This window comes from Crocuta crocuta, unplaced genomic scaffold (genome assembly GCF_008692635.1).
Source record: "Crocuta crocuta isolate KB4526 unplaced genomic scaffold, BGI_CrCroc_1.0 scaffold1459, whole genome shotgun sequence".
NCBI classification, from domain to species: Eukaryota; Metazoa; Chordata; class Mammalia; order Carnivora; family Hyaenidae; genus Crocuta; species Crocuta crocuta.
In genome coordinates, this window is record NW_027528246.1 from 17,338 (window position 1) to 35,252 (window position 17,915).

Genomic DNA, 17,915 nt, shown 5'->3' on the forward strand with positions numbered 1-17,915 from the left:
CACTAAACTTTTAAGCTAAACAGTAGCCAGGGGTCTTATGTGTTGTATCTGTAGAGCTTAGTATAATGTCTAACATTGATGGTATATATTTATTCAATGTGTAAAAGACTGAACTGAAAATGCACAGTCCTGAAGACTGAAAAAGTACTCATATATTATTTCTTCTCTGATGCAGATTCTGTTGCCTTATCGAAAATCCAGGATGCAGTTCTTTCATATGAAAGCTTCATAAAACTCTAAAAAGTGATTGTAAATTATTTATGGGAAAAAATTTTAAAATGGAGGAAAAAAGTAATACACTGCGAAAGGAGCCCTCAGAAACAAAAGAAATGAAATTGCAGTTAGAACGTCAAAAAGTGAAGTGGGAATATGAACTCTGCACGCTGAGGTATATATAGCATCTTGGTTTTAAAGAAATATTTGAACTGTTTACTTTTTTTTACCACAGATGTGTAGGGGAAGTTTTGTAATTGCTAACTTACCTCCTGGGGTTTTACAGGTATGAAAACTTCTTTTGCATTATGAATTGTGAGATTCTTGGAAATAACATAGCAAGTTCGTAACAGTGAATACTTGTAATAATTTAATGTGTATTCCAAATCAGAATTTTAATAGCCAAATAAGAGTCCACCATTTGGAAACCTCATTATTTAACACATTGAATTTTGCTTGTTTTTCATTTTTCTGTATTTTAGTTAATGCTGTAAGGAATGTCTTTTATATAAATCTGTTCCTGCATTTCTGGTTACTTACTTGGAATACATTCTCCAATAGAGTATGATTTGGTTACAGTATAAAAATGTTTAAAGAAGGACTTTGATCCATATTTATAAATTGTTCTGAGGAAAGTTTATATTAATTTATATACCCACCAACAGAATATAAAATGGCCATTTTTCTCAAGACATAAAAATTCTCAAAAATTCAGTCAGTTTCATTCTTAATGCCTTGTTGGCTCAGTTGGACAAGCATCTGACTTCGGCTCAGGTCATGATCCCATGAGTTGCAGCCCTGCTTGGGTGGACTCAAGCCCTCCTTTGGGTGAGTGCAAGCCCCACTTCGGGTGAGCCCGGTTTTCTCTTTCTCTCTCTCTCCCCACCTCTCTGCCCATTGTGAGATTCTCTCTCTCTCTCTCTGTGTCTCTCTTTCTGTCTCTCCATCCTTGCCTATTTGTGCCATCTCTCTCTCAATTTAAAAAAAAGTAAAATCGTGGGCCTGGGTGGCTCAATCAGTCAAGCATCTGACTTTGGCTCAGGTCATGAGTTCAGGGTTAGTGAGTTTTAGCCCCACATCAGGCTCTCTGCTGTCAGTGTGGAGCCCAGTTCAGATTTTCTGTCTCTCTCTCTCTCTCTGCCCCTCCTTTGTGTGCATGTGCTCTCTCATTATCTCTCAAAAATGAATGAACATTAAAAAAGTAATATGGAAATTGATACTGCTAAGTTTTTCCAACAGCTCTGTCATATGTAGATAAAATTAATTCAAAAATTTATGCTTAAAACAAATATCATTCTTTATTGTTTACTCAATTAATATGGATCCAGTGTTCTAAAAGGGATTTTAAATGATTCATTAAATAGATAATAATCAACAAGTTATGACAAGTGTTGTGGAAGGAAAAACAAAAAGTATAGGGCAAAAGATATTAGACCCGCTGGCCCAGTCTTGGGCCATCTGCATGTGTATGCTGTGTAAACAACATCTGCAGATGCTATCTTACACTGTAAATCATTTTTGGAGGTACCTGAAATGTCTTGTGAAGTTGACATTTTATTTGTAGTGAATTTATAAATTGTTTATAAATAGCAACTTCTATTTTTAAGTAGGAGTTATCTGTCTTGTGGAGGAATATTTATACCTGTGGGAAAAAGGGTAATTTTCACTGTAACTTTCCTGAACAATTTCAAAATTTCTTTCCTACAATGTCTACCAGAGTTATTACTGACTAAAAGTAATTAAGTTGTTTAATGCTTTCTCGTGGCTTCTTTTTAACTGTATCTATCTTTTGGAAGGGATTAAAATAAGAAATTAAAAACATGAGCCCTGGAAAAGAAAAAAATGGGAACATAGAAATTTCATTTGGATAAGAAGCCAACATATGTGGAACCAGCTTATAAGCTGAACTCTTTATTTCTTCTTTTTTTTCATGTTATTTATTTGTTTCTGAGAGAGACAGATAGCGTGAGCAGGGTGGATCAGAGAGAGAGGGAGACACAGAATCCGAAACAGGCTCCAGGCTCTGAGCTAGCTGTCACCACAGAGCCCAACGTGGGGCTCGAACCCATGAATTGTGAGATCATAACCTTTGCCGAAGTCAGACGCTTAACCGACTGAGCCACCCAGGCGCCCCCTGAACTCTTTATTTCTAACAAAACAAATTTTAAAGGAAATGCATTTAATTGCAGATTTGCTTTAAAACAAGAAGAAGAAAAAAGAAGACATGCTGAAAAGTTATATGAAAAAATTAAGGGGGAGTTACGAAGAACACAAGAGCAGTATACCCAGGAAGTTGAAATGAAACTGCAACTTGAAGCCACTGTTAGAACACTACACATGGAATTAGCTATAAAAAATCATTTGAATAAGGTAAATTAGTTTTTGATAAAAATTGTGTATTTCCATCAATATTATATGGTATATTACACATATACTTTGTAGTATCCCTTTGATTCAGTGTATATTATTTAGGTTTACAATAAATTAAAACATGAGATCATGTTTTTTTTGAACATTTTTTTAACATTCTTCTCTTCAGCTTTTGACATTTTTTTAGTGGTTAGGAGGCCAGGATCATAATGAGATGTGTGCCTAGGTTGTAGAAGGGCAAAATGACACTCAGTGGCCACTCTCTCGAGAATAGAAGGTCACATGACGTGTTACAAGGTAGAATTCTAAATAATCACCTTTGCAAATAAATGGAGATGGAAATGGCTAGTAAGAACATGAATTCTGAGGTGTTTTCTGACAATAAATAATTCTGATTATTTTGAAATACATCTGTGTATGTATTCGTAAATATATTTAAAATTATTATTCCTTTTTTCTCCATGTATGTATATATATATTAAAAACCCAACGCTGTACATCATGGAAAGTATATTGAAAAGCACACATATTTTTGGAAGGGGCATGGGGGATGGTGGCATTTTTGCTTCATTGGATAAAATAATACTCTTAATGAAATACATTTGTCTGCAACAAATAGTGACCTAATGTCCTCATCCAAATGAGAGGCTTTTATTATTTTCCATAGGAAATGATGAGCTTTCCATTATCTCAAAACCATTGCTACTAAAAACATGTTTTCCTTTGGAACAGTTACTGCACTGCCTTGATATATCCATAGGTTAGTTTAACACTTCTGCTAGTGGACAGGAGACAAGTGTAGCCAGTCAGAGACCCTATTTTGTGTATCAAGTCTCCTACTTTTGAGAAAAGTCATGGTTTGCTTCAAGTAGTATCCTATTTCATTACAAGGAGCTTTTGAAAACAGTGGTATGCTATAATAGATACTTGATGATAATTTTTATATAGATGTTTTATTCCTACTAAAATCGTTCTGTTTATTTCTCCTATTTTATATGTATTACTATTTTAAACATGAAGAGGAAATAGAAGTTATTGTAGCAGTAAATAGTCTAATGATTTTCTAAAAGATGTATAAATTTCACCTTATTTCCTCTCAGTATTTTGAAATATAAGACTTCTTTTGTATTTATGTATTTACACTAGAGAAGTAGCAATGGTTGGTGCAAGAGAGCTCGTTGTGGAGTGAGAAGACTGGGGGAAAGTCGTGCAGCTCACATTTTTAATCTCTCCATTCTAGAATTGTGATAAACAAATGAGTTCACTGACGTATATAGAAGTATTTCTAGTATGTGTCTAGATTTTTCAGTTATCAACAGATGTAGTTCTTATAACTGACTATAGAAATGTTAGAAAAGTAAGTTATCTATGAAATATTCTCAGGAAAAAATAATTTTAGGAAACGTAATCTGTCCAAGTATATGCAGAGTTAAGGATTTTACTGTGGGGTAGCTGGGTTAGATATCAGAGTGTGAACTCAATTTTTAAATGTAGTCAGATTTATTAATCTTTTATTGCAGGCCTCTGGTTTGTTTTAAGTCAGAGAAAGGCCTTTCCAGTTTGGACATTCTCAAAATTTTTCTCTTGAATTCTTTGTTACTTTTGTGCATCCATTATCTTTAACTAACATTATGAACTTTTTGCTTTTATAAACTTTGCGATTTGGAGCAAACTTAATGATTTTTCCATTTGGATATTCACTTACTGCAATCTATCTTTCTTCCTTCCTTCTTTCCTTCCTTTCTTTCTTCCTTTCTTCATGTTTATTTACTTTTGAGAGTAAGAGTGCCAGCAGGGGAGGGGCAGAGAGAGGGAGAGAGAGAAACCTAAGCAGGCCCCATACCGTCAGCACAGAGCCTGATGTGGAACTTGAACCCACAGAATCTGAGATCATGCCCTGAGCCAAAATCAAGAGTCAGACACATAACTGACTGAGCCACCTTGGCGCCTCCTGTACCTTTTCATTATATAGGCATAGGTTTTACTTTAATTTTAGAGAAAATGATGATAATGTCATTTTATTAAGTGCTATCTGAAAACCTCCTTTGTTTTACTTAGGTTCCTGAGAGTCATGAAGAAAAACAAGATCTATTGCGTACAAACCACATGTTGCAGGATGAGATTGCCATGCTAAGACTGGAAATAGACACCATAAAAAATCAGAACCAGGGAAAGGGAAAGAAATATTGTGATGACATTGAAATGATCAAAGAAAAGAATGACAGTCTTGAAAAGACCATAAAACAGAAGGAGGAAACATTAATGAAAACAATATTCCAATATAATGGACAGCTTAATGTTCTGACAGCTGAGATTCAAATGCTAAAGTCTCAGTTGGAGAATGAAAAACAAAATAAAGAGAGACTGGAAGAAGAACTTGAATCATACCGTGCTAGACTGGCTACTGATGTACGCGATCATGATCAGAGTCAGACATCAAGAAGAGACCTAGAACTTGATTTCCAGAGAACAAGAGAAGAGAAGTTTCGTTTACAGGCCAAAATGAATTTTGATATGTCTAGTCTAAAAGATAACAATGAAATTCTTTCTCAGCAACTTGCTCAAGTTGAAACTAAATTCAGTACCCTAGAAATTGAGTTCCATCACACAAAAGATGCTCTCAGAGAAAAGTCTTTAGTTTTAGAACGTGTACAAAAAGACCTAAGCCAAACAGAGTGTCAGAAGAAGGAAATTGAACGTATGTATCAGAACGAGCAAAATAAAGTGAATAAATACATTGGAAAGCAAGAATCCTTAGAGGAAAGATTATCTCAACTACAAAATGAAATCATGTTGCTTCAACAGCAATTAGATGATGCTTATAAAAAAGCCGATGATAAAGAAAAGCGAGTAATTATTATCGAAGACCAATTTCAAGCTATCATAAAAACACTTCAAGCTGAAAGGGAAAAAGAAGGACTTCTGCTAGAAGAAAGAAATAAAGAGTTAATTGATGAATGTAATCATTTAAAAGAAAAAATGTATCAGTATGAAAATGAGAAAGCTGAAAGAGAAGTAAGTATGTAGAAAAATGAGTATTTTTCAGATTTCCAGAAAGAAAATTCATGTAGTCTTTGACGATGACTGAATTTTGAATCTTGTCGAATTTTAAAAAAAGACTAAATCAACATAAAAGCATAACTTGTATGCAGCAAATAAAAACTAGACCTAAGGGTGCCTTACTTTGAGTAAAGATACTGTATCATCTATGAAACTTTCAGACATTAAGTTCTAAGTTGTTAATAGGTAATAGTCGTTTACTAATACAAGAATAATTTTTTTAAGTTTATTTTGAGAGAGAGTGAGAAAAGAGAGAGACTGTGAGCCGGGGAAGAGCAGAGAGAGAGAATCCCAAGCAGGCTCTGCACTGCCAGCGCGGAGCCCTATGCAGGGATCGAACTCATGAACTGTGAGTGAGATTCATGAGCTGAGCCAAAATCAAGAGCTGGTGGCTTCACCGGTGAAGCCACCCAGGCACCCTCACGATAATAATTTTCATCTTTGCCGTCACCTTATATTATTGTGGTGAACCGGTAAATGAAAATGCTCAAATGGAAAATGAGCATTTTGAAATTGAGGTTGAATTAAGTGGATTAACTGCACAGTAAACTCCAGATTTCCCAGATGAAAGGAAGTGTAGTTGCTCTGTCTGGTCAAACTTCTCCTTTGGTAGCTTTTGATACATTTCAAGTTGGTCTGGTTTTATTTTCATTCACATAAATTTGGATTTTTACTCTCAAATCATGTCTTCTTACAATCTTTTAAGTCTTTAAACGCATCTACTTGTCATTAAATCATAATTTGGGACAGCTGTGGTGAGTTTTAGCAAAGCTATGTTGATTAGTCTTCCCCTAGCTATTGATAACTTAGTTTAAACATTTTTTACAAAGAATTTGCTCATTTCGAAGCTCAATTACTATCATTTGGGCCTCCTGCACCAAGAGAATTGTATCTCTCTTTGATTTCGTAATTTGGCGTGCTCGCTTCGGCAGCACATATACTAAGATTTCGTAAGTTGGCATTGGATCTCCATGGTCAGACTAAGGGTTGCAGGATTCTTGTGGAGCAGGAAGGGAGGGAGGAGGGGAGAGAGCTGTAGGCGCTGAGGTCAGGGAGGGAGGTGGAAGCCAGGTAATGTGGGGCCGTGAAGCCCATTGGAACGACTTCACTTTTGTTCCCTGAGATAGGAATCTAGGAGAAGGATTGGAGCAGAGGATGGAATATGTGTGGAACTCTGTATGTAATTTAAGCCTCTAATAAAAAAGACGGAAACCATTGCATCATTTGGAATCTACCACTACTACTCCCACGTACATCCCCGTTTCTTTTTGAGACTTCTGTAGGTTATGAAGCTTGGTACATCCATTAATGCAGCATGGATAGTGGGGCTGGATTCGTTATCCACAGGACCTCATACTGACTAGACAGGAAGATACCACCTTTTGTGTCTTTCACTGAGTTCAGTAAACAGGAATGTGTACATGGTAGGAAAAGAGGGTGAATTAATGTATGTGGTGATATTTCTCAAAGTACTTATATTAGAGTTGTATATTATTAACATAATAGATGATTTATAAAATCAGTAACAGAAATGTCTTATTATTATTAGGTAGCTGTGAGACAACTTCAAGAAGAACTCGCTGATAGTCTGCAAAAAAAGACTATGTTAGAGGCTTCAGTGCAAATTCTATCATGTTATCATCTTAGTTTAGAAGATGAGAGACAGGATCTAAGGAAGAAATTACGTCAAATCAGAAGTCAGGTTTGTATTAAATATAACCTGTCAACTGTTCATTTATAGCTGGTTAAATAATATAAAGCATTTTAGGATACTAATTTCCATGGACTGCTTTCTTAATTTATGATGATGTTAGTATCTTTCCAATGCATTTATTTCTTAAACTCTGACTTTCATTTTACTATTTGTGTTCTACATGTTTTCTGATAATATTACTCTTAGGAAAGTTGAGGCTTTTGTATCCTTCCACACAGAAATTAAGAGCCTTCTTTTTCTTTCGTTAATTTTAAGTGTTTTTTTTTAAGTTTATCTATTTCTTTTGAGAGAGAGAGCAGCATGTGTGTGCATGTTAAGAGGGGAGGAGCAGAGAGAGGAGGGAGAGAATCCCAAGCAGCCTCCATGCTGTCAGTGCAGAGCCCAGTGGGGGGGTTCCATCTCATGAACCATGAGGTCATGACCTGNTTTCCAATGCATTTCTTTCTTACACTCTGACTTTCATTCGACTATTTGTGTTCTCCATGTTTTCTGATAATATTACTCTTAGGAAAGTTGAGGCTTTTGTATCCTTCCACACAGAAATTAAGAGCCTTCTTTTTCTTTCGTTAATTTTAAGTGTTTTTTTTTTTAAGTTTATCTATTTCTTTTGAGAGAGAGAGCGGCATGTGTATGCATGTTAAGAGGGGAGGAGCAGAGAGAGGAGGGAGAGAATCCCAAGCAGCCTCCATGCTGTCAGTGCAGAGCCCAGTGGGGGGGTTCCATCTCATGAACCATGAGGTCATGACCTGAGCTGAAATCACGAACTGGACGCTCAACTAACTTAGCCACCCAGGTGCCCCAAGAGACTTACTGCCCCTACTAAACAATGTTTTTTAATGAGATCTCTATTCCCAAGATGAGGCAAGCCCAGATATAATCAGACGTAATGTTTAATGGAATGTCTCAGAAGATTGTCTTCTTTCTCATCTTCACTTTTATGCCAAAGCCATGTTGAATTCAGGATGACTTGTACAGAAAGATCACTTTACAAACCACTTGAACTTGGGCATTTCCTTCATTTTCTTTTCCTTTTGGATATATTGTAAAAGCACGGAAATATTCAGATCATGTAGAGTATATATGCCCAAAAGAGTATTAAGAAAAGGATCTATGTCCTGCCGTTGGATTTTTTTAAGGTATTATTGAGTTATAATACAACATGGCATAAATTTCACCCATTTGACACGGACAGTCCAGTGTCTCTAGAGCACACTCGTGCCACCATCACTGCCATCGTGTAGAATGTTTCCATCAGCCTGAAATGAAGCCCCGTCTCGTTGCCCCAGCCGCAGGCAACCTCCAGGCCACTACTGTCTCTGTCTCCGTGCAGTTGCCTGTTCTGAATATTTCATATCAGTGGAGTCCCACAATGTTTCGTCCTTTGTGACTAGCTTCACTGAATGTTTTCAGGGTTCATATGTGCTGGTGATAGCTTCTATCAGGCTTCATTTCTTTGTATTGTCAAACAGTACTCCATTGTGGGCTGAGGCCCTTGTTCATTCATCAGTTGACAGACCTTTGTGTTCTTTCCTCTTTTGGCCTATTAATAATACTGTGCATGAACATTCATTTAGTTATTGTGTGGACATCTGTTTTTATTCCCTGCCATCAGATTTTATCCTCTGAGTTTATCGAGTTGATTTCACCATCACTCAGCCTTTACTCATGCTGTCCTTACTGTCTTTTGAGTTTCTGTTCCTCTTGCTGACAGCTACATGTCTATTCAGACCTGGCTCCCAGTCTCATTCTCCATGAAGTTACTCTGACTGTGGTAACTCCCATTGACACTTGTCACCTAGTCTGTGCAGAACAAATCAGTCCCTTCTTTTACATTGTTTGCATTTTTTTAAGGAGAGGTAATTTTGTCTTTCTAAGTATAAATTTCTTTAAGGGGGAATTATATTTGATACATCTGGCACTTATCCTTGTATAAAATGAAACTATCTTACCAGTTTTTAAGATAAAATTAAGTACTTTATACCATATCAATAATTTCTTCTTGGAAACCTAGATATAACAGAGCTTTTATTCTACATGTATTTTAAGCAATTAAATATAAAATTGACGGGTGCTGGATGGCTTGAGTCAGTTTCATGTCTGACCCTGTCGCGGGTCATAATCTCCCCCTTCTTGAGTTTGAGCCCTGCGTCAGGCTCTCTGATGTCAGCAGAGCCTGCTTTGGATCCTTTGTAGGCCATAGGTCTCTGTTGTAGCAGCTCAACTCTGCTGTTATGGCATAAAATCAGCCATAAATCAGCATGTAGAGGAAAGTGTGGCTGTGTCCAATAAGCTTTTAGTTTCCGTGGCACCTGTAAGTTGGATGGCTTGCTTGGTTGAGCATCCCGACTCTTAATTTCCACTCAGTCGTGAACCCAAAGTTGTGAGACCGAGCCCCACATCAGACTCTACCCTGAGCTTGGAGACTGCTTAAGATTTTCTCGCCTTCTGGCTCTCTCCCATTCATGTGCACGCATGCGCTCTCTCTCTCTCTCAAATGAAAAAAATTTTTTAGTTACAAAAACAGATTATGGTGTTTTACTACATTGTTAGTAGTTAAAAGTATTTTTTTTTCTTATTTTAGTTGCAAGAAGCACAGGATCAACATACAGACGCCCTTAGACAGGCTGAGAAGATGGAAGATCATTTGCAAAAGTATAATTTAAAGCATCACAGAAAATAACTTAAGTATTTATAAAGCAGATAAACAGTGCAGTATAAAAAATATATTAGGATAATATACCATTGTTAAGCTGGATAAAAATTCCAGCTATGAGCTATTTGGAAATGTTTAATCTTTGCATTATTCTCTAAATTTTGCACATTATCCACAAAACACAAATAGAAAAATGGCACAATTGCCAAATCTTCTCCTTTTTAAAATTTTAAGAATTTATTTAATGCCTTCATTTGTTTGTTCAGAGCAAACATTATATGGTATTTATTAAAGTTAAATGTGAGACCAATTATTTATAAATCTGCATTTTAGGCTTAAAGTTGAAAATGCCAAGTCAAAAGTTACAATCACAAAGCAAGCGGACACAATTGAACAGCTTCAGAAAAACTTGTCAAGTACAAGTTTGGTAAGTCCGTCTCTTAATTTCTGTCTTACTGAAAAGGAATTCTTATTTCACTAGTAGTAGACTATAAAAATGTTTTAGATAATATGAAAAATCTCACTGATAAAAATATTTCTTTGGTTCATATTGTTACTACTTGTAAGTAGTGATGTAATTCTTTTTTTTTAATTTTATTTTTTACAAATAGTTTATTGTCAAGTTGGTTTCCATATAATACCCAGTGCTCATCCCCACAAGTGCCCTCCTCCATGCCCATCTCCCCCCTCCCACCCACACACCCATCAGTCCTCAGTTTGTTCTCAGTACTCAAGAGTCTTTCATGGTTTGCCTCTNCTGGAGCTTCAGTCCATTTACATTCAGTGTTGTTATTGAAATATGTGGGTTTAGAGACATTGTGTCCTTTGTGGGGCTCATGCCTGTGGTGGTGTCTCTGGTGTCTTTGTGCCTTGCAACCTTTCCCTCAGAATCCCCCTAGCATTTCTTGTAGGGCTGGCTTAATGGTGACAAATTCTTTCCATTTTTGATTATTTGGAAAGACTTTTATCTCTCCTTCTATTTTGAATAACAGCCTTACTCGATAGAGGATTCTTGGCTGCATATTTTTTTCTCTTCATCACATTGAAGATCTCCTGCCATTCCTTTCTGGCCTGCCAAGTTTCAGTAGATAGGTCTGTCACCACTCTGATAGGTTTCCCNCTAATTTTATGATTATTGTTCTAAAATCTTGTTCATTTATGCTGCTGATATCAGTTTTGAGCTGTTCATTAGCTGTCAAATCTTCTTGGAATTTCTTTGGAGGAGAACTTTTTCGTTTCGTCATTTTGGTTCGCTTTCTGTCTCTTATTAGTTTTAAAGACTTTTATGCTCTCTGTACCTGTGAGCGCTGCTGTACCCAAGAAGACTCTTGGACTGTCCAGGACCTATCCTTTCAGAAAGTGTTCTTTGAATGGTATCTCTTGGTCTNAGAAAAGAAAAGGAAGAAAGAAGAACACCGATAGACAAAGATCGGTTTAAAGCATATAACCAGATTTCCCGGCTACAATTAAATAGCTGGGTGTATGCAGTGCTGGTTGAAGAGCATAGAGAAAGAGAGAGATGATAGGGCGGAGATGAGGCCAAATTGGAAATAGAATGAACAGGCAGAAGGGATAAGAAGCTTTTTTCCAAAGAGCTAAAGGGTGGAATATGGTTGGAGAGGTGAGAGAAAGACGGTGGTGTTATCCAGAGAAACTAGTCTGATTACTCCTGAGAGGCTTTGTTACACCACCATTAACAGTTCTGCTGGTCTCTGCTTCCCTGTTGTCGGGGCTTGAGTGGAGGGTGAGGTAAGTGTCGCAGCCTCAGATCTGCCGGGGTCTAGCAGCAATACAACCCGAGTGCGTTTAGGGAAGGTAGCAACTTCAGGTCTGAAGAGTCCGCGTCACCTCACCCCACCACAACTGCTTTACCAGCCGCTGCTGCTTCAGCAGATAACTTTTCGCTCATGCAGCCACCGCTTCACTGGGCCCCAGCGCCACTTCACTGAGTCACCGCCACCGCCGCTTTAGTGGGCCGATGTCGCGCACGCCACTGCCACTTCACCCGGCGCCGGACCGCCTCCGCAGGTGTCGCTGCCAGTTCACCAGGCCGCCGCCACCAAGGATGGTGCCGGGCGCACGGCAGTTCAGTTTTTCCTGGTGCCTTCTGGGACCAGGGCACCTAGTTTAATGTCAGCACCGCAGCCAGAGCTAAAAAACACTGTCTTTCCAAGCCGAGGTTTTTTTCTCTTCTCCAGGGATGGCTCTATGAGCAATCTAAGCTTTTCTTTCCTTTCCCCTGGACTCGCGGCAGCTCGCCACCACTCGGTGGTTTATCACTCACCACAGCTGCATGCAAGCTGGGTTCCCTCCCCTCCCTCTGTATCTCTGAGTCCCATCCCGCTTTGATCTTCCCCAGTTCGCACTCATGCACTTATGAGGTTTCCTTCACAGTGTACTCTGTCTCTTTCTCTTCCCAAACTCCTGTGGCTCAGTGTCCTACGACTTCAGGCCTTCTCTGTTTGAGATGAGTGCAGGCAAAATGTATGGTGCTCCCTACTTCTCCACCATCTTGCATCTTCCTCCGTGATGTAATTCTTTATAGATGAAGTTGATTGAATTTTTAATAAATGATTTTTGTAGTAAGATTTTAATAAAAAAGATTGTGATAGTCTAAGAAAAGCAATATTGTATATATACCACCTTCTGTTTATCCAGTCAGTGAACATTTGAGTTATTGCACCTTTTGGCTATTGTTAATAATACTGCTGTGAACATCGGCATACAGATGTCTGAGTGTCTGCTAATATTTTTCAATCGGTTTAAAAATCCCCCAAACTTTGAGTAATGATTTGATCTTGAATTCTGACTTTCTCTTGTAACCTAAACCCCTCAGTGAGATTTTGAGAATGGGTGATTTTAATGATGAGTTGTAATTTGTAATTACAAACTTGCATTGTCTGGTCTTCAGCAAGAATGACTCGTAGGTCGTTAGTCAAAACATTTTTCTCAGAGGAATGGAATTTTCTCTTGGTTGGATTTTGTAAAGGAAAACAAATGCCAGTGAAAAAGGAGAAATGGCTTATGAGTCAGGGCCTTACATAGTAACATAGTGGTGCTACCATTGCAAGTTCAGAACTAATTGTTCTCCATTCACTTGAGTCAATCAGCCTTTCAAAGACTTACCAATTCAATCTCAGAAAAGAATAATGTGCAATTCAGGATTCTAATTTATTGATATGTAGTGAAACCATGTAACTGTTTACCAAGCACAACAGTAATGTCATGCCACTCTCACCCTCCTTTGTAGGAGAGGCTCCCAATGAGTTAAGATGAGAAGACTACATTGTAAACCCTAAGTGGGAGCAATGAGGTAGATACACTGACCAACTAGTTTCTTTCACTCACGACATTATATATTAAATATTTTAAATAATGCAAATTTCATTAGAAGCTCTACCCATCAGGGGGAACTAGAACATTCTGTTGGCTGATCCTTTTTCTGGCTGAAGCAACATTGAGGATTATTTTTTTCTAGACTTCTTATAAATTAGTTACATTGCATTAGTGTACTTTTCATGCAAGTAACATGACACCATGTGGGTAAGAAGTCTACTGTGAATGAAGGTGCTAGGAGTTGTCCTGCTGCTGTGTCATAAATGGTGACATCTGAAGCATACAAGTTTTAAAGTTTGATGAAATATACTTCATCTGCTTTTGTCTTTTGGTGTCTTATCGAAGAAACCATTGCCGAATCCAGTCACAAACATAGACACCTATGCCTTTTTTCTAAGAGGTTTATAATTTTAGCTCTTAGATTTTAAGTTAATTTTGTATATGTGCTAGGAGGTGGAGGTCTAGTTTTCTTACTTTGCATGTGGATATCATTTGTCCCAGTTCCATCTGTAAAAAGACTATTCTTGTTCCATTTAATTGTCTGGCACCCGTTCTGAAAAATCAGTTCACTCTAATGTGAGAGTTTATTTTTAGGTTCTCAATTTTAACACATTGATCTAGACGTCTATCCTTCTGCCAGTACCAAATCAAATTTTATGAAAACTCTTTCCTAGTTATCTTGCAAATTACCAGTCACCTACATAATAAATCAGTGTAGTACAATTTAACTTTACTCCTCTAGAGATTTTTGCTTCTTGAAAGGACGCTTTTGTGAACTTAGGCCTTGCTGACCTCATGACTCAATGTGAAGTCAGGCTCAAAAAGATAGAATCCTGTTTCTGTAGTCTGTTCAAACTTTTCTTATTTTTATTTTTATTTTTAGAGCATGCACAAGTGGGGATGGGGAGTGAGAGAGAGAGAGAGAAAGAGAGAGACAAAGACACACACACACACACACACACACACACACACACAATTTTCAGCAGGCTCCAAACTCAGTGTGAAGGCTGACATGGGTCTTGATCCCAGGATCCCGGGATCATGACCTGACAGTTCAAGGCTCAACTGACTGAGCCACCCAGGTGCCCTTCCTATTCAAACGTTTAGTCTCTCATTCAGTGCCTCTTGCTCCCATTTCCGTGAAATCTTGCTCATAGGATCTGTTGACTCAGTCTGCTATTTACTTCATTATATTTTATTATCTCACTATAATGCATAGACTCACTCATAGTTTTCACCATCTAGGAAGGAAAAGATTAACTCTGGGCTGTTCATCTTTCCTGTTTTGAAATCTTGCTAATCCATCATTTTGCAATTCACAATTAGATCCTCCTTTGAGCTGGTTCTTGTGTGTAACACTGGTGTTAATGCTGTTCTTGGCACAGATCCTACAATCTTGGAAAACAGAGGAGCCTGTATCCACCTTCTTCATTTAAATAGAAAGATATGCACAGCTGTACTTTATAGCTCAGTATAGAATTAATGGAATAAACATTACATCCTTTCAATAAGACAGCTGTAAAAAATGAGATAGTATTAAATTGATTTATCAGAGATAAATAGTAGATTAGTAATTTGAATTACCAAAAAATTTTCAAAGCCAATTTGTGTGATATGGAGAAGCATTGTGGTACAACATAAAGTTGAGATGGTCTTACCTCCCCACACAGACAAGCTTGGAGTAAGGTACTGGAGAAATTGTAGTTAATTTAAGTAGTGCCAAAGGACAGTATATTTGTTTTGCTACTGAAAAGATTAAAAATGATTCCATAATGTTCTCTTTACTTCCTCACTGAGGAAAGGAGACTGAAGATGGAGTATTAAGTTGATTAAAAAACACTCAAAGCTGCCTATTTCTTTTAATTGAAATCACGTAAAAGTCCAACTTTGGTTATTAAACTGACTCTAGTTTTTCAACTATTGTACTTCAAATCGTATATCCCTCTGCTTACCAGTCTTTCTTCTCCCCTAACTTGAGGGGACATTCTAAAGAGGCATTTCTGCCTAGTTGAAAGAATTATTGGAATTGAAGGGCATCTTAGAACAAAAGCTCAGAGGCAGGAAGATGGCAGAGGAGTAGGAGGTCCCAAGGCTTGCCTCATCCCATAAATACAACAAGATTAACTATCAACTCAGCCTAAGTACCCCAGAAATCGACCTGAAGACAGACAGACAGAACTCCACAACTAAAGGCAAAGAAGAGGTGACATCAAAGAAGGTAGTTGATGCAGAAATGTGGTCTGGAAGAGAAACAGATCATGGCAGCTGCGGAGCGGAGGGAGTCATGGTCGCAGAGAAGCGTGAGAGAGAGGCGCACACAGGGAAACAGACAAAGAGAACCTTTCCCCATAGACACTGGCTTGGAAAACAAGAGAGGCTGAATTTCCTGTGTTCTTGCAACCATTAGGGCTTAAAGCCTGGAGTTCTAAAGGGCATCAGGTTTAGCTGGGATAGGGCCCTGCGGGCACTGCACTGCTCTTGAGGAAAGGGCAGACAAACAACTTGGGAGCACTACAGCATGGAAACAGTGACCTGAAGAGTGCCTGGGGCACTCAGTGGGGACATTATTTGCTCTTCTCAGAGCATGTCCCCGAGAGGCAAAGTTGAGAGAGACCCTCTGTAGGCACAAAGCAGCCGGCTGGCACCATCTCTTTCTCTTGCCCCTCAGCACAAACACAAAGCCATCTGCAAAAAGCAGTGCATCACTAACACTGGCTACCTAACTTACACTAGGCACCACCCTCTGGTGCTCTGGTGGAAGTACCCTTCTCAATCACTCTTGCTTGAGGTCTAGCACAACAGACCCCTCCCCTAGAAGACCAAGACAAACTCCTGCCCACACCACATATCCCAACAGGACAGTTTTGCAGGGCCTCAGTTCCAGTGGAGGTGCTTGCATGTCTCATTTGTAAGCAGACCAGAGCACACCTAGTGAAAACTTGCTACATTCAGGCCAGGGACCAAACGCTCCCCGGAGCAGGCAAGGAGAGCCTCTGTAGATGACTGGCCTGAAGGATAGTGCAGCCAGAACACAACAGCAGAACACATGCAGCCCACACTGGTGACACTCCCTGAAGTGCAAGACCCTGGGCATTTTATGCCATCTTTTACATAAGTCTGTTACTTTCAGGAGCAGGTGACATAACTGGTTTTCTAACACAGAGAAGATGGCAGATACTTAGACAAAATGAGAAAGAAGACAGACAAATTTATCCTAAATGAAAGAACAGGATAAGGTCATGGCCATGATCTAAATGGGACAGATATAAATAACATGCCTAATGCAGAATTGAGAACCATAATACTAAGGATACTCACTGTACTTGAGAAAAGAATGGAAGACATCAATGAGACCCTTACCACAGACACAAAAGAGTTAAAGAATCAGAGGGCACCTGGGTGGCTCAGTCAATTGAGCGTCAGATTTCAGCCTAGGTCATGATCTCACAGGTTGTGGGTTGGAGCCCTGCATCAGGCTCTATGCTGAAAGCTCAGAGCCTGGAGCCTGCTTTGCTTCTATGTCTCCCTCCCTCTCTGCTTCTCCTCTGATCACACTCTGTCACCTTCTCTCTCAACAATAAACAATAAAAATATTTTTAAAAAAAGAGTTGAAGAATCAGAGATGAAGACTGAAGTAAATGAGATTAGAAACATGCTTGATACATGAACAGCAAGCTGCAAGAAGCAGAGGAACAAATTAATGACCTAAAAGACAAAGTAATAGAAAGCAATGAGGCCGAAAAAGAGAGAAGAATTATCCAACACAAGAATAGACCTGGGGAACTCAGGGACTCCATCAAATGTAATAACATTCATATTCTAGGAGTCCAGAAGAAGGGAGAGAAAAGGGGGCAGGAAATTTATTGGAAGAAATAATCGCTGAAAAGTTCCCTAATGTGGGGAAGAAAATAGACACCCAGATTCAGGAGGCACAGAGAACTTCCATCAGCATCAATACCAAGACATTATGATAATTAAATTTCAAAATATACTGCTAAAATCTTTTTTTATTTCAGGGCGCCTGGGTGGCTTAGTCGGTTAAGCCAGAAGGCTTTCGCTCAGGTCATGATCTCGCGGTTCGTGGGTTCGAGCCCCGCGTCGGGCTCTGTGCTGACTGCCAGCTCAGAGCCTGGAGCCTATTTCAGTCTGTGACTCCCTCTCTCTCTGACCCTCCCCTGCTCACGCTGTCTCTCTCTCTCTCCTAGAAATAAATAAAACGTAAAAAAAAAATTAAAAAAAATAAAATCTTTTTTTATTTTTAATTTTAGTGTTTATTTTTGAGAGAGAGAGAGAGAGAGACTGAGAATCCCAAGCAGGCTCTGTGCTGTCAGTGCAGAGCCCAATGGGGGGCTTAAACCCATCAACTGTGAGCTCATGACTTGAGCTGAGATCAAGAGTTGGATGCTTAACTGACTGAGCCACTCAGGCACCCTACTGCAAAAAATCTTAAAAGCAGCAAAACACGTCATTAACCTCCAAGGGAAAACCCATAAGAGTATAAGGAAATGCCATGATATATTCAAAGTACTGAATGAGAAAACTGCAGCCAAAATGCCCTATCCGATAAGG

General features: G+C 38.7%; 1 protein-coding gene across 1 annotated transcript in view; it reads left to right on the plus strand.

Moving 5' to 3' along the window:
* The first annotated feature begins 278 nt into the window (after positions 1–278).
* Positions 279–17,915, plus strand: part of LOC144222576 (ankyrin repeat domain-containing protein 26-like) — a 31,634-nt gene continuing 13,997 nt past the window's right edge. The window contains exons 1-6 of the mRNA XM_077753079.1: positions 279–388; positions 2,403–2,583; positions 4,642–5,598; positions 7,193–7,345; positions 9,939–10,009; positions 10,344–10,437. Of these exons, the coding sequence (XP_077609205.1) occupies positions 279–388; positions 2,403–2,583; positions 4,642–5,598; positions 7,193–7,345; positions 9,939–10,009; positions 10,344–10,437 (1,566 nt within the window). The remainder of the gene's footprint in view (positions 389–2,402; positions 2,584–4,641; positions 5,599–7,192; positions 7,346–9,938; positions 10,010–10,343; positions 10,438–17,915) is intronic.